We start from the raw sequence: 22,368 nt of genomic DNA, 5'->3' as shown, positions 1-22,368 counted from the left end.
CACAGTCTTGTCTGAATATACCCTGCTTACTGTAATAGTTTTGATTTTTCAATTGTTTTATGTAGGCTACGATACCGCTATTTAAAAATTACATTTGTAAAACACTACCTATAAAAAATTGCTCACACAGTCATTCTTGTATTATTGTAGCCAATTGACTACACAGGGTGAAACAGACTCTGAATCAAACGTGCACATACTTTTATAGGAGTACCAGAAACACAAAATAAAATTATTCCCCCCTAAATCATATATACAAAGAATCCACGTACATCAATACACGAAAAATTCACAAAAATGGCCCCCATTTTGATTGAGATAATTGAGTTCTGTTTTCACCAAAATGTTGCTTTAGAGCAAGGCTTAGGCAATTCCTTAAAAAAAATTTTACAATGTATATAAAAGTTTACATAAAGAAATTTTGATATTCGAACCCGTGACCTTAATTTCTGGAATACCCTGTGCTTGGATCATGTTTTAAATATTTTAAATGAATTCTTCGTATGTGATTAAGGGGGGTATAATATTATTTCGCGATTCTAGGTGAAAATGTACAGGGTGAATCAGACCATCATGTATACTCAGTATATGCAGTCAATGTTGTAGCCCACAAACAAAAAGGCAATGATGGATTAGGTGTGGTTCTTTACAACATGGTAATGACCTTCTGTGGAAGGAGTTTTTCCAAGGTCAAAATTACAGCACTCATCTCCACACTCCATCCCAAGACAGCTGATTGAGGCAATAGCCTTATCTTCTGCTTCACCAGGCTTGTTGACAGTGAGTACCTATCTATATTTCTTGTGCTTTTACACAACACTTTTTACCTAGTGAAATAGTTTCACAATTTATAGTATGTTTGGTTTATTGGTGTTTGTCCTTTAACTGTGTTGTGTTGATTGCAAATGTGTTAATAGTGTATATTGTGAGTACCTATTCTATTGGTGGTTTTTATTCCATCAAATGATACTTGCCTTATGTTTTGACAGTACAGAGCCTATAATAAGCTGTTGGTTATAAATAATTATCTCTCAAACTTAGTGTTTAGTAGAGATATAGAACAAGAGTATTGTTGAAGATGAAAGTGTGAAATACTATAACATTATCTTTTCTATTCAAGATCAGAAATGTTATTTTGGTTAAATAATATCCATCCAATGCAACAACAGTTGACTATTTCTCAGATAAAATACCACAACATTTAAGAAAAAAAAAAGAATTCTGTGCAATAATTGTTACAGTGATTTCAGCTTTGGCTACAAATGAATTAACAAAATTACAGTTATTTTATTTGTGCTAGACTAATTAATAAAATATCTCATTTTATAGAGCTCTTTTGATCTTTTAAAATAAGGGGTGATTTGTTACATAAAAGGCTCATAATGTCTATAGGACCATGGCTGACACAAATAGACCTCACACTGTGTACAAATACAGTGTGTTCTCTATCATTAACACAGTTTTTTCATTTAATAAACGTTACTTTAACACCAGAAGTTATACACAATTGTAATGCACATCACTAGATTAAATATCATGGTAGTGTAGGAACTTATTTTACTCTTAAGAGTTCTTGAAGAATAGACAACTCATAAAACAATTAAAAATTACAAAGAAAATTTTTAATCGGGCAGTATACTAGATCTTTAAATTACAATAACTTTGTTATTTGAAAAAATATTTTGAGATGGTAAATAACTCTCCAGCGGCTGTTTAAAAATAACAAAATTAACATTCTTCTTACGGTGGGCAAATCCATGATGGTAGTTGGCTTCCATGGACTTGGAAATCATTCAAAACAACAAAGAAAATTTCTGACCTCATGCAAGATATTTAAAAAAAATTATAAAAACTTTGGTGTTTAAAAAACTATTTTTGGATGATAATTAACTCTTCAGCAGCTGTTTGAAATTATCCAAGATGGCCGCTAGCCTCTAAGGACTCTTAAAACATATAGTTTACTGTTTATGCTTGTAGAATACCTCAAGAAAGCTTAGCTCAGAAATAACTTTATTTTCATTGGATTGACAGATATTAAATTAGAAATTAAAATGTAGGGTTGTTTAATGATTCTGGAAAAAAATGTGGGTCGTATGTGGTGCTCGATTTGAGGTGGAAAGGAGTTCCGGTACCTCTCTTTTGGAAAGATAAAAATATTGGCTCAAATATGGTAACTAACCAGATTAAATAGGTTGCAGTTCCAGCCCCTCATATTTTACAAATCGAGCACTGGTCATATGGAGCTTGAAAGTGGTAATTTGTTCAAATGTTGGTACATCTGGGGGCTGAAAAACAAGCTCAACAAAAGTAAAAATTATCAATTATATCTAAAGAGTTATGCTTAAGAAGATGATTGTAATTTCATTCCAATATTTAAAAGTTTGTAATAAACTTGTTACATTGAAATAACATTTTAATTATTTTGAATTTTAGTTCCTGAAAAAAGTGATTTTCTTAGCCTGACAACTATACTTGTTGGATGTTTTACAATTTGTTTCCTTTGACCCGATAGGTTTGTGTACTTTATTATGGGGGGAATAAGGTACCTTCTGTGGCTGATTACGCTGGCCCACTGTGCTACAAGCGAAAGCGGCGACTACTTGGGGAACCACTGAGCTCATCACCAGGAGTTCCCTTGCGCCCAATAGCTCTTAATTTTGACTATTCGATTTGTTTACACATTCTTGGACGTGGGACTTTGGTAGCATGAAAAAGATTCATCGAATAGGGTTTAGGTTTGAAGTAATTAATGTAACATGTTGCAGACACCATGAAATGGCTGCTAGTTGTGCTAGGTACAGCTCAATGTCTACAGATTGCGTTGACTGCTAAGATTCTCGCTCTCTGTGCTGTGGCATCTCACAGCCATTCACTCTGGTGCTACAGATTCATGGCTGTATTAGCTGAGAGGGGTCACCAGGTTTGTAGCCAGAGGTTGATATTTAAAACTATACCATTTAATATTGTAAAATATTGTTGCATAGGAAATAATATTTTTTAAAGGGCTGCCTCACGGTTTGTTGTAGATTTATCCAAGCGTAATCTCATTCAATGTATTTGAGTGGTCCAATTATCAATACCACAAGGTCTTCAGTTGACCTCAGCATGTTTAAGTTCAGAGAGGTTTATTTTGAGCAATGAGAGCAAAATCTGGTAAATTTTAGATTTATGACTGTTTTATCAGGTTGGTACCGCATTTGGTCAATAGTAAAAAAAATCAAGTACATTATTTTCTTCAAAGGGTCTACATGGTTAGCACACATGTGGGATACTATTTAAAAACCATAGATCATATACTTCAGTTTAATTGCAAAAAATAGTTTATATAGGGCAGCTACCATTCTAGTCTAGCAAAGTATATATTGTATAGACAATAGACAATAGACAATAGACAAATAATCTTTATTTACACATTCATTAAGAATAGTAGTAGCGTTTCATTTTACATTTCAGCCATCTTCACAACAGTTGTATATGTAGGTCTGGCTTAAGGTTTTTTATATACAATTTGAAAGGAATATAAACAATTTATATCATGGAAAAAGATTCATTGATGGTGTTACCTGATATGCTGATATCCTTAAACATATAGTCAATGATAGATCATTCATTGATAGTGTATGAATTACAACATAAATGATTTAAAATTAGGGATACTGATTTAAAATCAATGAAATTAAATTAAGTTTACTTAAAACTGAGTTTTAAGTAAATTATTTAATTGATTTAATTAAGAACGTTTTAACAATGAAACAAGTACCTTATTCATTAGTCTTTAATAAGTTTATTTTCTTCGTTTCTTGTTTGCTTATAAAAAGCTGGCCTTATTAAACTACCATGTAGCCGCACTGAATTAAAACATAATTTTTCATTATCAAATGAAAACATGTTATGAGATTGAAACTTAATTTCTTGATTGAGTTTTGGAAGTTGTATTTTTGTAATAGTATAACATAACAAGAAAGTGAGTCCTTACATATTTGAGACCATGTTTGAAGTATGATATTTATCGAGCACTTTAAATGGTCGAGAACATGTATAGACCCACTTTCACTCGAGTTTTGAATGTTACTTTTCGCTACACTGCGAAAAGAATATTTATTTTCTTCACAAAACTCATAGAATTTTTTAGGTGATGTCTTCAATGGGTTTAGTTAGGTAATATCATTGACTATTGGATAAAGAAGTATTCATAGTTAAGTTATATATAACTAAGTTGTATTAATAGTCATTGGTAATATTTACTTTAGTTGTTGAAAATTAAAACCTTTGATATTGTTGACATTGGAAAATTTTTGGTTGTAAACAAAGTTACTTTCGGTAGTAAACAATAGACAGCTGTTGAAAATATGATGTTTTGCAGGTTGTAAACACATAACGAAAACAGCTCAACTCATAGTAGGGTAGTGAAAAAGACTATTTTCAATGATTTCAGATTACTGTGTTTGGAGTGGACCACCCAAAAATCACAATTCCAAACTTGAAGACATTCATAGCCGAAGATGTATACAAAGCATTTGAAGCATCACAAGACCTCAGTGATAGCTGGGCCTCATTATCTCCAGATTCAAAAATCGGATCCATGTACCTCTTTCAATCCTGGTTGGAAATCTCTACTAAACCAATTATGCGCTCTAAAGCTCTGAAAGACTTGATCAATGAGTACAGAGATTTTGAAAAGCCATTCGACCTGATCATACATGATGACGGGAGCGCTGAGGCTCTGTTAGGTCTTGTCCCATTGTTCGGTAATCCTCCACTGCTTCTTGCCACGACGTACGGAACACCTCAGTGGATGACGTCTCGACTCGGGAACTTCTTCAACCCAGCCTACGTACCTAACATGATCTCCGACTTTGATCAGCACATGACGTTTTGGGAAAGGTGTGAGAACACGTTTTACTACCTGTTTGTCGAATGGTTTGTCCGTACCAAGTTTGATCCGTTTCAAGAGAAAATGAAGCAGGAGGTGTTTGGGAAGAATCTCCCTCATGTGAGAGATATAGCCAAGAGAGCAAACGTTGTGATAGTGAATCACCATCCAGCTCTCAATGAGCCACGTCCGTTCCTGCCTGGTGTCATAGGCATTGCCGGACTGCACATCTCAGACCCTCAGCCACTGCCTAAGGTATGTGAACATGTTGATTGAGAATAGACAATCAATGAATCCTACAAGACAGTGTAGCACACTGAATTTTAATCATAGATTAATTCAGGGAGATTGTATCGTGATTGACTTGGATACTGAAGTAGACATTCCATCTATATACAGTAGACCTCATGCCTCATAGTTCTTGTTGTAGTGTTTCCGGACCAATTAATTATTGACAAATTAAAAGGTTAAATTATTACCATGGTCCAAGTTTATCCCACTGGGACACTCATTGAATGTGTACAAGTCCATGATTCTATTTTCAACACCCCCCCCCCCCCATTTTCTATTTAGCACACCCTGCTTGTAAATGGCTCAAATAAATAAACTAAGTTGGTTCTGTTCTATGATGTTCAATAGCATTAAAGTTACAAGGATTACCAACAGAGTGCAGCACTATTATTTTTTTTAATATTTGACAACAGCTAATTTCAAACCAAAAGGTGAGTGAGCGTAGCGAATGAACTTCAACCCGGAGGCGAGTTAGCGTAGCGAACGAGCTAACCTGAAGGCAAGTGAGCGCAGCGAACGAGCTCCAACCGTAAAGGTGAGTGAGTGTAGCGAACAAACTTCAACCAGGACGTGTGAGCGCAGCAAACGAGCTCCAACCTAAAGGTGAGTGAGCGTAGCGAACGAACTTCAACCAGGACGTGATTGAGCCATGCGAACGAGCTCACATATGAAGTTAAACGGGGCAAAGCCCGCGGGTACAGCTAGTCGATATAATATATAAAAGGCAAAGCCCTCACTGACTGACTGACTGACTCACTCATCACTAATTCTCCCACTTCCCACTTACCTAGAAGGCTGAAATTTGGTACACTGATTCTTTAGGCATTAAATAGGAAAACTAAGAGGTTTTTATTCTGATCGGACTCTCGGGCTCCGCCCCAGTGGTCTGGAGTTTCCCATGTTAACCTAATGAGTACTCATATTTAAATGGAATTAATGAATCTTAACAGCTGTTTCAATTAAACAAGTTGGTTCTGTTCTATGATGTTAAATAGCATTAAAGTTACAAGGATTACCAACAGAGTGCAGCACTATTATTTTTTTTAATATTTTACAACAGCTAATTTTAAACCAAAAGTGAGTAAGCGTAGCGAACGAACTTCAATCCGGAGGCGAGTTAGCGTAGCGAACGAGCTAACCTGAAGGCAAGTGAGCGCAGCGAACGAGCTCCAACCGTAAAGGTGAGTGAGCGTAGCGAACGAGCTCCTACCGCAAAGGTGAGTGAGCGTAGCAAACAAACTTCAACCAGGACGTGTGAGCGCAGCGAACGAGCTCCAACCTAAAGGTGAGTGAGCGTAGCGAACGAACTTCAACCAGGACGTGATTGAGCCATGTGAACAAGCTCACTTATGAAGTTAAACGGGGCGAAGCCCGCGGGTACAGCTAGTACACTAATAAATCCTTAATCAAAAATTGAAACCTATAACCAACCATCAATACATCAAGCTTACTCAATTGTTCTGAACATTTTTTCAAGGATATCCAAGAATTCATGGATGGAGCAGAAAATGGAGTTATCCTGATCTGTTTTGGAACTAACATTGATTCCACCTGGTTTTCTCAAGATTTTGAAACCCAAATTCTTCAAGCATTTGAAGGGTTGCCACAAAGAGTGTTGTGGAAGTGGGACAAAGAACTGAAAAATGTTCCTTCAAATGTGAAAATCAGCAAATGGCTGCCCCAAGGAGACATGTTAGGTAAATTAAGATTAATGAATGTTTGGTCAAAAATTAATTTAAAAAATGTTATATTCTTTGTATTAGGTACCTGAGTTAGAAATTAAAATATATGGTTGTTAAATGATTCTGAAAAATAATGTAGTATTTGCAAGTGGTAATTTTAAAAAATGTCAAAATCAACAGTGGTGGCTACTTGGGGCTACTGAGGTTACCGCTAGGGTTCCCTCATGCCCAAACAGCCTTCAGCTAGATCTAAGGACATAGAATTTGAATGAGAAATTTACAAGTAAATATGTACATTTATAGCAGTAATCATAATATACACATTATCTCAAGACTGTCAGAAAAGCAGAATCTATTTTGAAAAATTTGAAAATCTGGCTTTACCAGAAAATATCCGTCTTTTCCATATTTTCAGTTCACCCAAAGATGCGGTTGTTTATCACACACTGTGGACTTCTGAGTACACAGGAAGCAATCTTCCGCCAAGTTCCGATCCTAGCACTCCCAGTCTTTCTGGATCAGAGAGGCAATGCAGAAAAACTGGTGAGGCGCAATTTGACCAAGATCCTGGATGTGGGACAATTGACCGCTGAAGGCTTGAGAAATGGAATCAATGAGATTCTCTCCAATCCAATGTGAGTAGTGCACACTTTCATACCTTTTCCTCTACCAGGAAAACCACTTGAAAGCCAACTAGGCAGAAAGGATATAGTGATTGCCCTGCAACCAGAAATTTGACTAATTCATCCTGAAAAAAATTCTATAGCTTCTATAGCGTTTGGATTTTATGTCCTTCATGATATAGTTTTAAAAAATGGCCTTGGCTATAAAACCAGCTGATCTTAATAACATCTCATTCAGTACTCACCCTTTACCCATCTTGGCCTACAAATAAGCCCCAGGTGTGTCAGCTTTGTATAAATCTAATTCAGCATTCTTATATCAAAACAAGTTTGAATTTAGTTGATTAATTGAGGCAGATCTTGTCTCAAGGGGCGTCAGCCACGATTGGGCTTTTTGTATCCCTGATGAGTACCTCAGAGCTTGTTTGTTTTGTTACCCAAACTCCAGTTACTTGCTAAACAGCAACATTCATTCTATAAGCTCTTCTTAAGGCAGGTGTCTACCCCTTGCCATCAGTCAGTGATTCCTCTTACCTCATACTGTTTGAAGCACCAATACTAGAATAAAACCCGGTATGGATCATGACGTAGTTGGCCCGAATCCTATAATAGAATCAACATATGTGTTGGCAGTTCCATTTAAGCAATGTTATTTTCGGGCCAAAAACGTCATTTGTTTATGTTTATCATCCAATAGGCCTACCCCGGTTCTTTTCAAGTGTTTGTGGTTTTAAGGTTCACTAATGTAACAGCAATGCCAAAATAGATAAGTGATGAGAAATTTACTCAGATGTTTTGTGATGTGCAGGTACAAGCACAACATAGAGAAGCTGGGTAAGCTGTTTGTAGACTCTCCTCAGACAGCTGCACAACAGGCAGTGTACTGGACTGAATACCTCATCTCTCACCACGGAGCACCTCACTTGTACAGTCCAGCCAAAGACCTACCTTGGTATCAGCTGTTGTTGTTGGATGTCATAGCTCTTGTGGCGGCTATTGTTATCATCACTGTCTGGCTGGTCAAGAAACTGGTGATGCTGGTCATAGGACCACTGTTGGGAGGCAAAATAAAGAATAAGACTGATTGAAAATGGACAAAATATTACCTAGTGATTGGAGTGTAAAAAAAAAACTATTTTTCATCACTCCTCGTCGAAAGTAACTATTTTTGATAACAGCTGTCATCAATGAAAGTTGCTGTTTCCCAAGCTCTAATTTAGGGCGAGGGAAAATCGATCAGCTGATTTTCCCTTGCTCTCGATTAGTTCTGCCTTTACTCACTACGCACGCTAGTGTTTTGTTACGTTTTAATGATTTGAAACAGCTGTTTTTATTGTTGCACAATCTCTAAATCTATACAGAAACAAGCATTAGTTTGTTTTGCTGTGTTTTTAACATAGTGCATGTTTGAAATTGCTCAAATAATGTCTAAAATTACAGATTTGATGAGAACAGCTTAACTTATCACATTTCACCTGATAAATCACGGGAAGGATAAGAAGAGAAATGCAGAAAGCTTACTGGTACAAAGATACTGGTACAAATTACAAAATGTTAAGTTAATTAACGTAAGTGACGAAGTATTTTTAATACATTTATCTAGATAATCTACAATTATGAAACCATACACGTAAGTTGTGAAGTGTATTTTCAATGATAAAGAGTGGTCTAAACATATTTTAATACTACTGAAATTGTTATTCTGCATGTGTGTATTTTTGCGTCGTGATGAAAAGTATCGTTCATATCTCGGACTAGAGGTGGGGAACAAATAACGCAGCCGTTATTTAATAACGGTTATTGGACGATAACTGTTATCGGCAACAGCTGTTATCGAAAACTAGGAGTTATCGATAACCGTCTGCTCTGCTGTGCAATTGTTATTTTTAGTAACGGAGCGTTTGCCTATCGGTTTAAAATATTTTTATTTGTGTATTTTTGACATTAACTAACATTTTGTAGCAAATAAGATAACCACTTGGCTGTATATAATATCGGATTTGTTTAGTAATCTCATAAAAGTAATGGTTGTTGCCACTCAAGACTGTTGCTGTAGCGCAGCAAACACATACACGGCTGCCTAACAACTAGAGTTATTAAATAACTGCGTGGTGTGGCAGCAACGGTTATCCAATATGCACAGGCAGCCATACGGCTGATCGACAACTGGAGTTATTAAAATAACTGCGAGGCAGCGACAGTTATCCAGTAGGCAGTAGGCACAGGCAGCCATACGGCTGAACGACAACTGGAGTTATTAAAATAACTGCGAGGCAGCGACGAGCGACGGTAACCGTCTCTCAAACTGCCGCGTAACAACTGTGGCGCAGTAGATAGCCATACTGCTGATCGACAACTGGAGTTATCCAATAACTGCCTAGCGGCGACGGTTATCGGGCAGCCTGAGTTTCTTGCCAGTTGCCAGTACTGCTCAGCTCGGCTGAGAGTTATTTGATAACCGTTATTTTAAACAGTTATCGAAACGCAGCTGCTGGGCAAATAACAGCTGGGCATTTCTGACAGTTATCCCCACCTCTATCTCGGACCAAAAGCTTTTTTCCGACACTTGCTCCATTATTCCCGTTCTCGGCTTCGCCTCGTACGTGAAAATAACCCTCACCTGCTCGGCTTTGCCTCGCACGTGAAATTTGGTTTTCCTATGTTCGGCTTTTCCTCACACATTAAACTTGAAAGCGCGTCGGAAAATGCCACTTTCGGTCCTAGTAATGAAACATACTATTTTGCAACTAAATCATCATAATGCAGTTGGAACAGACAACTTTCAGTACCGGTACTTCTTTAGAACTTAGAGAGATTACGATAATAACTTATTTTTTTATAGTCCTTGTACAAAACAAAATCTATTCACCAACATTTTGGCCTAATGTAGTGTCATATTGAGGATGTCTTAATTTCTGCATAGTTGTATATAGGTCAATGATTTGATACATATAAAATCGCTTGATACAACAACTGGACAGAAGTCAAGTAACCTTGAAGATGACATTCTAAATTGATGCCAAAATGTGAATAGATAAATTTTATTGATTTTGGCATGATTGTCGCAAACAGAGAATGTTCAGTGTATGACCATGGAAGCACATAGCCTTGAAAAATAATTCCCTGAACAATATAGGATATCATTGACTTTTTTATACAAAAATAAGACATCCCATTATATATGAAGCAGCTGTAGCCAATTTTTAATTTAAATTTCTCTGGTCGTAGAGTAGTTTAGTTTTCAATAATTTCATTATGTACAGGTTCACAATACAAAACAAGAAGAGTGCTTTTGTTTATATTAATCGTCCTTTCAGTTTGGCTTGGTTAGAAGCACACTCTGCTTAATTTCATTTATGGACCAAAATATAAATATCATGCCTATTTCTCTCCACATTTTAATAATTGTTTTTATTAGGTCAAGTTGTAATCATTAGGCTATGTAAAATTAAAACTGTCTTAAATCAAATCATATTTCACTTTGCAAAATATATTCTTTTAATTCACAAGTCTTTGTTGACCTATATTTTATTGTGGCCTCCAATTTGTTTACCTCCAAGACCAAAAACATTAATACACACAGGATTTGTAGGAAAATAAGTACACAGCTTCCCAAGAAATAATAATTTTAATTTGAAATTTCTTCTGTACAATTTGGTCTTAAGCCTTAACCACCATACATTCAAACCGTTATTACATTTTTGCGTATTGAAAATACAGTAATTTTGCGATACGACCAGCTCGATCGAATATCCAAATCTATAACAAGAATAACTTTTCTATACGTACATCGAATAGTTGAAAATAGCGTTACAATAGTAGATTAGATATTTGATAATTTTGTTTTGAGGTCTGTCCTCGCTATAAGCTTAAGGTACATTGACACAGCTGAGTCCCGCGTCCCACTAAAACTGGAAAGCGCGACAGTCGTTAGTAACTCGCTTGACATCTATATCGGATTCCGTCTATACACTCTAGAGGGTTTGAAAATAATACGTAAATGATAAGATAGTTTATACACTATATACATACAAGCGTTGGAATGTTTGATCACTTGGGTGAGAACGGTGGGATGACCGTCGCTGCTACTGCTGCCGCTTGTTGAGACGCGAGCACGGCAGCTACAAGACAGAACACGATCAGACACGACCACACCACTGGACTCCACCTCTACCATCTATATAGACCAGCTGTAGCCAATTCTTCCATGCAAGAACATAGTTTAATGAGATATCACAGGGCGTACTATTGTAAAAAAGTCATTTCCTTGCTACTTATCTGAGAACAGAAAAAGAACTTCTGCAAAACAACTACCTACTACAAAAAAGAATTATTTCCAGTCTAAAATTTGGTATGTGATAGTTGATGTAGGGTACAATGTACTGTAGTTCAACTTGGCTTTGTTAGAAATTCAGTGTAGTCAACAGAAATCAGTTTGCATCAATGGCGACTTCACTACTAGAGTCTCAATTCAACAATGGCTACAGCTTCAAGACGGAATGACTAGTTCTATCAAAGCTCCTACATTGACCCTAAACAAGCAGGGAATTACACTTTCTGCCTGGTCCAATAATATATACTCCTAGATATGTAAGAGTATCTAGAATACTATCCTAGAGAGATGAGAGGATCCAGAGTATCAAAGTATCTAGTAGGTGAGAATATCTATTTTTTCATCTCATTTAAGCTATGTGTATTGCAAAATTGATGTTTAATAAAATTTTAACGTATTGGTTTCTTTATTTCTTTTAAATGTTATAATACATAAAAATAGCAAAAGCTGCTAGTTTTCCTTTTTATTTTTTTTTCTTCGTTGTTAAAAGACAGAACATACATTTGAAGATTAATGTTGTTTATGTTTTTACACATTGAAAAATTTGTTAAGGTTTGATTCTCAGTTAGGACAAAATGTTAAAAGTATGGATTCAAATTTATTAGCAGGCATAAAATAGTAGAGAGGTAGAGAGGTAGAGTCCAGAAGGAATAAAATACAATTTAAATTGGGAAGAATAAGTTAAATACTATTTAAATATTTCTGCTAATTTTTAATAAGTAAAACCGATTGATTTGAGGTTAAGAAGCACTTTTAAGTTTCCAATACATACAATACACTTAACACCAAATATAAAATTAAACATAAAATTACCAAATATGATAACTTTTACAATTGCCTACAACACTAAAAATTCAGCCTTTATTACCCATAATTTGTTAAGCGTGTGTTAAAGCCAATGTTATTTACACGAACTAGGCAAAGATGTAAATTCTGAAATTTTACTCATTGATTTAAGTCAGTCTGAGGAAAATTATGTAGTGAATATAAACAATAAAATATGTAGAGTGGTTGAAACTGATAAAAACTACACCACTGTTTCAACTAAAACGGTGTGCCAGATTTTCAAAATAAATAATTAAATACGTATAGTATAGCTGATGAAAAGTGACAATGTTTTCCTTCCAAAAAAGCATGAACTGAAATATTGAATAAGTAACCCACAAACTAGAACTAACAATAAGATTTTAATTTCTAATGTCCCTAAAGTATTCAATAACTTTTCCAGTACTTCCTGAAAAAAATTACAATTTTAACTAGAGAAACATGAAAAAATTAACAACAAAATATAACATCCATAAATATATAGAGTAATTTTTTTGTTAAATATTCACAAAAAAACAAATGTTCACTCTTTTAATTCAAAATATCTATGTACAACTTTACATAAAGTTACATAGTACATTTTACAAATTTTACACACAGAATTCGTTAAATGTACACATAATTACAAGACTATAAACACGAAAACAAATACACAAAAGACCCCCAACATTCAATGTGATAAATGAAAGAAACATTCGACAAAATTATAAACATAGGTTTAGGATGAGATCATTTTGGCATTCCATCTGTTTCAGTATAAAAAAAAACCACAGTGAACACAAAGAGGTGAGACAACGCATATGTACAATACACCTCTCGAAAATCCGCAGCCGTTAAATTTATCACAGACTCGCCTAACCTAGTTTTTTGCATCCTCAAGCACAAAGTAAACAAAACTACTTTTTTGGTAACAAAAAGCGATTTCAGGTGAATGAGGGGGTTCTGGCACCAATATGGCGTACGGTCAACGTCGCTACACTACCGTAGCAACACAAATGGACTAGGTAGCTCACAGCGGCTTACCTCCATACGGGGCCGGGTACTGGCCAGTCAGAATAGGGTAGCCCAATCCTACGTGTGTGTGGTGGTGCGTGTGGACGTGTCTCTGTGGAGGGGGCGATCGACTGTCCTTCCCGTCACGTTCCCGCTCCGACGAAGACTTCCCGGAGGACAAAGGCGTTGGCTGCGGCTGACTAGTTGAGGTGGGAGTCCCTTGAGGTCCAGGAACCGCTACGTTTTGCCTCTCCGCTGACGGAGACGCGCTAGCAGCAGTGGCTTTCGGCGTTGGCGATTTCAAAGCTCTTTCTTGTAGTTCGTGAATTTTGTGAGAAGTATAGTAGCTAGCGTGGTGCTGCAATAGGTCTAGAGCTTTAGTGCTGCCAGGCGGAGTCCTAGAGAGATCTTCCGGTGCATGATACCTCGGCATAGGCGGGTGAAGCTGAGGATGCATGTAAGGATTGTTGGAGTAAGGACTGGGCACTATCATTGGGTTGATGCCACGAGCGTACATCGAGTGGCTCGCCGGGTCAAATGGTATCGGCCCGTAGTGAGGTGATTGCATGTAACCTGGGTGGATGTAAGCGTAGGATGAGGTAGGAGGAGGTGGGGGGCCTTGAGTCTCCATCGTAGGTTTTACACCTTCCTGCTTCACTTTCTCTTCCTTTTTCTCTTCTGGAAGTTTCTCCTTGTGTTTAGGACTCGGCACCGGTACAGATTGTTTTGGTTGGGGCGGAGGCGTTGCTTTTAACTGAGGATTTTCAGTTTGCCCTGGATGTTCTTTTCTTCTGTCCTGAGAGTAGATGTAATACCTTCTCATTTCCTCCTGTTGAACCGCCTGGCCTTGTTGTTGAGGTCGGGAATACAAATAGGAAGGAGTCATTTGATTTTTCATCTCAATACTTTCTTTTAGAATTTGATGATTTTCATTAGCGTGTTTTTCTTTGGTTCCAGGTTCAGTTTTTATTTTATTCGGGTTCGGTACATGCAGTGTTGTTGAAACAGGTGGAAGGTTTTGTTTAACATTTTCACTAGGTCCAGGGCTTTTTTCTTCTTTTATTACTGGTGCTTTCTCTTCCGGGACTATCGGTACTGTGTAACTTGGATCTATGTTGTAAGGATATCCAGGCACATATGGATAGGAGTAGTAATGCTGAGGTAACATTTTCTGTTGAAACTCTCCACCAACGGCACCTCCTTCTTTCTTTTCTTTTTCCAATCCCGGCTTAGCTTCCAAACTCTTGTCATTGGTATTTTCCTTAGGTTTATTTTCTGTTGTCACTGACGGAACCAAGTAAGGAGGTTGTCCGTAGTAAGGATACATGTTGTAATGCTGGATCGAGTGAGGTGACTGGCCAGGATTCACTTCCACTTTCTTGTCTCCTGTTGTAGGTTTGTTCTTAGAACCATCTACCTGTGATTCTAATACCGGAGCTCCGTCATCTGAAATATCTGAATACGCAGGACTCTGCACATCTTCTCTTCCTCCAGTCTCAAGCCCGAGAGGTTGAGGATCTAAAATAGGATGCGGATGCGGACTTCCAGCCGGTGACTTTCTGCTCTTTTTCTTATGGTTAACAGGTTTGTCAGCTTTCTTCCCATCAGGCATCAAGACTGATGTGGGCTTTACTTTAAACTGGGGTACTTTAGTATTTTGTTGAGCCAGGGTCTGGGCTATTTGGACGACATGAGATGTGACACCTGGAGTCTGGGTCTGAGGGTTGATCACAAGTTGGATGGGTGCTTGGACAGTCGGCGCTGGTGACGGTTGTCTCGGCGATGTCGGCTGAATGTTATTGGTTTGAACTGGCCTTGTTATCGGTGCTGGCACTGTAGGAATCGTCAACAAAGCTTCTTCTTGAGTTCCAAACCTCAATACTCCCGGTTTGATAACCGATTTCTCTGGGCTCGTCGGTGTAGGTGGAGGTTCAATCTCTGGGGTCGGTGTTGGTGTAGAGGGTGGTTGCAAAGGGGAAGGTTCAGGAACTTCCATCGGAGTCGGTGTGGGAGTCTTAGGAGCCAATACTTCGGCTGGAGAGTTCTCCTCTTTCTTGATAAGAACCGGTGCCGGACTAGGAGCCTCTTCAGCCTCTGACATACTCCCAGTAGATTCCTTGGTCTCTTCATCATCTGCATTTCCGTGTGCATGACTCTGATGGTACTTGAGTCCATTGATGTGTTTGTACTTCTTGGAACAGTTTGGTTCTGGACACTCCAGCAGTACTGGAGATGGGGGAGGACTAGAGGATGATGAAGAAGGAGGTGTAGGTGTAGGTGTAGGTGTTGGTGTCGGGGGAGGTTTACTCTTTTTCGCAGGTGCCTCCTCCTCGGGTGCTTTGGGTTTTCTCTTTCCTGGTGTTGTGTCAGTTTTGGGAGGCGCAAACGGAGTAGGCGACCCTGGACCACTGGGATTTCTACGTCCCTTAGCTCCACCGTTGTTGTTACTTCGCAGTTTGCTGTGGACTGACGACCGAGTTTCTGTAAAGTTACTGAGGTCGTTGTTGTTTGTAGCTCCAGTTGCTTGTCGGCCTCTTTTCCCTCTCCCTTTTGGCGTTCTTGCATCCAAGTCGCTTGTGGGAGAATCACAGAACCTGAAAACATCAATGTTCAATGAGCTAGAAAACTAGTAGGACTAACTAGGCTAATCAAAATATATCTAATAAATCTGAAAACAAAAAGATGCCAAAACTATTTTTTGATAGTTTAATTAAAACTTAAAAACATTTGGAATCATATTTTGTACATTTACTCACTTAATATATTTTTTTATGCTTCTACTTATATGTTAAGGCAAATATGACATTTTGGTTTAGGCTACATGTGCAACTGAAAATTGGTCTAACCAATTTTACTATCTTGTTATAAAATTTAATTGAGTCTTTTCCTGGAAAGCATTAAATGACAAAGTGAGTGTTCACAGTCCCTAACAAAGTTTGTTATTTAAAATTGCATATTTAATATACAAATGACTATACGGTACAGCAGAGGTTAATCTGTTTGTTGGGTAATTAAACTGTAGTCAAACATACCTGGGGGGCGCCCAGTCGTGCCTTGTACAATCTAACAGAGTCCCAACGTAAGTCTTGCCTCTCCACGTAACATTCACTACCAATACTCCTACAAAACAAAGAATCTATCAGTTCAACAGGCCAATTACTGGACATAAACATACCGTACTTATCTTCCTCACTGATAGAAACAAATGTGGTTCAATTTTAAAATTGTAACTGAGAAAATCAAACACATTTAGAGGAAAGTGGTCCAAACCCAGATTTCTCTGAATATGCTGGAGATCAGAATTGTCCCTCTCACAACAAGTCCGAGACACTAGCCACTAGGCTGGCTAATGTAATCAAAATTGTTTAACGAGAATTCAAGACTGATAGGATTTATCTAGCGGTGGTTGTGTGAATGGAATGGGAATATGTGTTTGAAAAGTTATGAGAAATGTGTGAAATTTTGACTCAAAGTGACAGTTTCTTTTACTAGGTTTTTGTTACTAGAGAAGGATTTGTTTGGTCAAGAGTCAATCATTAGTTAGGTAAGGTTTGGTTAAACTGTAACTGAAGTCTGAGTAAACAGAATATTTCTCTAACATAAGTCAATCGTTACCTCTCATACTTTAACTCGTAGTAGGTTACGTTAGGCTAACTTACAAAGGTGCGTGTATAGGTAAAGATTCATCTACGTTACGTTTGAGTTGACAATTTGTCAAACAATTTTCAACTAGATAAGGTTATGCGAGGATTTTGTTGAGGGGTAAGAGTTAAGGTTAGTTAGTGTTATAAAACTATGTTAGGTTAGGGAAGAATTTGTTTATGTTAGGTTAGGTTACCTTCAGTCTCATGCCACACGATGCCCTCCAGTGTCACGCTGGTGCCAGGCTCGCAAGGTCCCAAACAGTCTGGTTCTGTAATGGTGGCAACACTGGTCCCCACGCACACGTCTACCGTCTCCTACACACACAGAGACAGCATTACAGTAGCTATATTAGCTTTGATCATGGATATTTAATAGCGAGATATCAAATTTAATATTTTTAACACATAATTACAATTAGAAACCAACTATATTCATTACCCATAAGACACAAGAGCAGACTGAGGTGCTTATTCTACGCTGAATTTGAGTAGGGCCGTTGTACAATAAAGTGATATGATCTGTTTGGTTCTATGACTAAGAATCATTTATTTTGCTTGAACCATTTAAGGCCTAATGAACAAGAACCGCTGGGATCAATTTTATATCACCTAAAACTAAATGAATTTTCAGAGGATCGAATCAACACATTTTGATTGTCAAGCAAGCACTACAACCAAAATATCTAAAGAATGCAACACCAAAGAATATTAAGATTTTTCTTATTATGGTAATAAAGTACTAATAATCTTTTGTGAAATGTTCAAATAAAAGATTCCCCGGATGCCATTTGTCATTCATTGGGCTATCAAGTAATGGATGGCTATGACAGAAGATATAGTATAAATACCAAGGTTGGTCCTTCCATATTACCTTAAAAACCATAAGGCCAATGACATAGGAACACAAAAACCTATACATTATTTCTTAGACACTGTGAGCAAACACTAGGGAATAAGGCATACCCCACCCATTCAAAAATAATCAGTTCAAAATTAAATAGCCTATTCCAATATCGATTCATCAGGCTTCTAAATTTTTATTTTTCCTCCTTCAACTAATTTGAGGTATACATGCACCATCTATATAATTAATACGCTACATGAAACTTTGTCGGTTGAACTCCTCCGCCATTTCTTAACCGATTTTATCCATTGACGTCTCATTGGAAAGAGGGGGTCGCATAGATTTGCAAACTGGCCTTACATTTTTTAAAAAGTCCCAGGGGCTTTTACAGTTCCCATGTTATCCTTATGAAGAACATAATTGTTTACATTTTGATTAGCTGTTAATTTAATTACTGTTATTTATTTTTTAATCCAATGAAACGCATTGGGTACATTTACTGATTTTGTTGAAATTAAATGTTTTCTATTTTAATTTACATTCGTACATATTACAATGTAAAAAATCAAGAAAGTCTGGACAATCTGATAATGACTGAAATTTGTATACGTACTGGCGACAATGGGGGGTACCATGCAGACATTGACGAAGACCAACATGGACAACCTAATGCGGCTATAAGTGGGAAACATTTTCTTAATACACTAAAAATCCCAGATCAGTTTTTGATAAATTATAAAATATATACAAGAAATGTTGATTATATGGAACTGTTAGGTACGTAATCAATGAGTTGAGTCTTTTAAACTCATCGGAAACAATGACTTTTATTAGTTTTTAAATAAGATATTTGTTTTTAAATAACTACTCTACTTCTTTTCAATTGCTCGATTTTGAGCAACAAATACACTAGTTTACATTATAGGCGGTTTACTTTACATAAATATCAATGGATCTCACTAGTAAATGAGGACTCCAGGAGTTCCATTTATGAATTTTAATTTCAAAAGCGATTGCTAGTACAACTCTAATAAACCCTTGTTTTCAAATATTCACACCCATTTTCCAATAAATCAACAAAATATCAAATGCAGCATTCAATACAAAGAATTAATTATAAAAGCAGCCAGCTCAGGGAGAATTTGCATCAATTTCCGGGTATTTCCATTTAATTAGCCTGAAAGAGAGAGAAATTGTGGGGGAAGTGTCGCCAGAGGTGTAAAGCCCCCCCCCCTACTTTACTCACCCCCATTTTCTCTTTACCGCAGTTATTGATCCCAACACCCCCTTCTCCCTGCACATAACACCACCCTTGCTGTCGGAAACATAAACAAGCACTTTGAACGCAAACCACGTCTATATACCTCACGTGCTTTGCTTGTCTTCAACCTCCTTTACTCAAATTGGATACAGTCTAACATCTAGCTGTCAAATAAAATCTAAAATTTAATTTTTGATATGTAATTTCAACAGTAAGTATTATTTGCACATGGAAAAATCTAGATGGAAGATTGAAAAGCTACCTACAACTTCTACAGTAGCTTTCAAAAACGGTTGAAGAAAACTATCACTAGATCGTTACCACAAATAAATTAAAGCTACCTACAACTTGTACAGTAGCTTTCAAAAACAGTTGAAGAAAACTATCACTAGATCGATACCACAAATAAATTAAAGCTACCTACAACTTGTACAGTAGCTTTCAAAAACGGTTGAAGAAAACTATCACTAGATCGATACCACAAATAAATTAAAGCTACCTACAACTTATACAGTAGCTTTCAAAAACGGTTGAAGAAAACTATCACTAGATCGATACCACAAATAAATTAAAGCTACCTACAACTTGTACAGTAGCTTTCAAAAACGGTTGAAGAAAACTATCACTAGATCGATACCACAAATAAATTAAAGCTACCTACAACTTATACAGTAGCTTTCAAAAACGGTTGAAGAAAACTATCACTAGATCGATACCACAAATAAATTAAATCTTAATATGTACGGGCAATGAGTCATATTATTCTTGTTTTAGAACAAGATACTAGAGATAATGTACATAACTTCAAATTATTTGTATATAAGATAATATTAATTATGAATCTGAATGGCACTTATAGCAGCAAAAAAGAGTTTGTTTTTTCAGCTTTCAAATTAAATATTTAATGACGATTGAAGACACAAACAACTTCCAACCCATGTGTTTTATAAAGAACTTTTATACTTCACTTCTAAATAAATTAAATCATCCAATTGTATGCAATTCTGTAACCTCAATGATCTAGAATTAGAAAATATACTTAACTTATTGGGAGAGGCACAATTATGTCAACCAAATACCCACTAAATGCCACCTACATAAAGTTTAATTTTGTCAAAACATTTGAACCATTAACCTGGATTGCAAAATTTGCCGATTCAAAATCGACTGCTTCTAAAGATGAACCCTTACGAAAATGTTAAATATTTTTTGCTGTGCATGTTTTTAGTACATTAGAGTATAGGCCTACAAATGCCTATTTTATAGATCCCCATATTTAGTGTATATAATATACACTAATACAGTAAATGTTATTACTAATTGCATTCAAAATATGAATATGAACAAAATTTTAAATACAGTACTAAACAATATTTTCAAAAGTAGGGACTGGACCTAAAACACTTTTGTGGGTGGTTAGTTTTTATCCTACAAAACACGAATGCAGAGATATTATTTAAATTTGTTTAATGCATGGGTACGGTAGGCCTAATATTTTCACACGTGAATTTACAATCCCATATCAAACGGACCTTGATGTAACCCATCTACTTGGAGATTTTGTAAGACCAATTACCCACATGATGTAGAAGGAAGTTAAGTAATTGCTCTACAAGCCTCACAGGTAATTAAACATTCCTCCTCACAACACCTACACTTATTACTCTCTCTCTCTCTCTCACACACAAAAAAAAAAATTTAACTACTTTATATCTTAATTTGTTTTCTCCAACTCCAACTATCAAAAGTCAGTTAAGTTTTACTCGTATTGATAATCATATTATTAACAATTAATAGGTAAAATATATTGAATGTTACAAAAGTGCACAACAAACAATAAAAGGAAATAAAAAGATGTTATTGCTGTTGCTAATCCATTGGAATATTTTTACGTTTAAGACACCCATCAACTATCAAGTTACCATAAATGGGTCGTATATGTTCGTTTTAAATGTTTACTTTCACGTGTATTAAATTAAACTATCTTCGTGTGAAGAAAGAAAACGTCCTTTGTACCGCCTGTACATGACTCCATGTAGGAGCGAGCTGAAACTAGTTGTGTCTGCAATAGCAGGCATTTAAACCTTTTTCAACACAAAAACAAATAAGTACAAAACTCAGGACTGCTAACTAAAGCGGGACTAGCATTGACCAGATTAGAATATCAGCATGTTTAGTATGCTGAGGATGTTTGGCAATCATCCAATTCTCAGATATGCTGATAGTCCCTACCCTACCTCAGGCCTAGTGTAATTAACACTGAATTAGACAAGAAAATTAACCAACTTTATCATTACCTATCAGTTTCCTATTGTAGCGTCCCCATCTCAATAATTGATAATTTATATCTTCATCTGGATCTACATAAAACTACAAAAATAATTTGGGATATAACTCAGCAACAACAAGGGAATACAAACAACAACAAACCAGGAGGGGGGGGGGTTATAATAAAGGAAAAAACAACTATTTACTGTTACAAATGCAATTTAACAAACTGTTTAACCTGTATAGCTTTGTTACTAACTAAAATCAGCTGTTTATTAAGTCACACAATCATTTATTAAAAAGTCCAAAGAACAAGGACAGCTTGGTCCAGTTTCTAACCATCAAGCTACTAACTCACTACTACTGGCTTGTTTATTCTCAGGATGAAATTTTTAAAAAGTTGGTTGGCTACCTCTATTGAGATTGCATTTACCCACGTATAAACGTACATGGGCCTCGGGCCTGTGCATGGAACCATTGACTATTGTTCAAAGGTGGAACATATACAACAAACCAACGAATAGGCCAGTACAGTACAAGTGCGTGAACTATTGATGAAATTTATAGACAGTTAACATATGGTTCGAACATGAGAAATCGCTGTTATTGCTGTTATGGATTAAAAGTCTATGTCGTTACCGACTGAACCATCATCTCACCAATGAACTAAAACCACTCCGCTATGCAGCTATTTAATTTTGGACTTGGTTGGGTTTGGAGAAGAAAATAAC

At 36.6% G+C, this 22,368-nt stretch overlaps 2 protein-coding genes across 3 annotated transcripts in view; one reads left to right on the top strand and one right to left on the bottom strand.

The window, feature by feature from the left end:
• Window positions 1–724: 724 nt before the first annotated feature.
• On the top strand, window positions 725–8,983 carry LOC128996375 (UDP-glycosyltransferase UGT5-like). Of its 2 annotated transcripts, none has more exons than XM_054421673.1 (6): window positions 725–780; window positions 2,766–2,920; window positions 4,436–5,128; window positions 6,642–6,861; window positions 7,262–7,481; window positions 8,278–8,983. In XM_054421673.1, exons 2-6 carry the CDS (start codon window positions 2,771–2,773, stop codon window positions 8,555–8,557), a joined length of 1,563 nt encoding a protein of 520 aa, XP_054277648.1. In that variant the 5' UTR covers window positions 725–780; window positions 2,766–2,770; the 3' UTR covers window positions 8,558–8,983. The 2 variants fall into 2 exon arrangements, with proteins under 2 accessions (XP_054277648.1, XP_054277647.1); XM_054421672.1 differs by lacking the exon at window positions 725–780 and adding an exon at window positions 825–925.
• A 2,095-nt stretch (window positions 8,984–11,078) lies between these two features.
• LOC128996175 (zinc finger protein 608-like) overlaps window positions 11,079–22,368 on the bottom strand; it is a 56,123-nt gene continuing 44,833 nt past the window's right edge. Inside the window, exons 4-7 of the mRNA XM_054421312.1 lie at window positions 17,459–17,579; window positions 16,653–16,740; window positions 13,651–16,214; window positions 11,079–11,590 (exon numbers count right to left, since the gene is read on the bottom strand). Of these exons, the coding sequence (XP_054277287.1) occupies window positions 11,520–11,590; window positions 13,651–16,214; window positions 16,653–16,740; window positions 17,459–17,579 (2,844 nt within the window). The 3' untranslated portion in view covers window positions 11,079–11,519. The remainder of the gene's footprint in view (window positions 11,591–13,650; window positions 16,215–16,652; window positions 16,741–17,458; window positions 17,580–22,368) is intronic.

Source organism: Macrosteles quadrilineatus, unplaced genomic scaffold, assembly GCF_028750875.1.
Source record: "Macrosteles quadrilineatus isolate MER2022 unplaced genomic scaffold, UCM_ALF_1.0 Scaffold_6__1_contigs__length_79288215, whole genome shotgun sequence".
Classification (NCBI taxonomy): Eukaryota; Metazoa; Arthropoda; class Insecta; order Hemiptera; family Cicadellidae; genus Macrosteles; species Macrosteles quadrilineatus.
The sequence above is the reverse complement of the archived record's forward strand: the minus strand, read 5'-3'. Positions and strand labels throughout refer to the sequence as shown.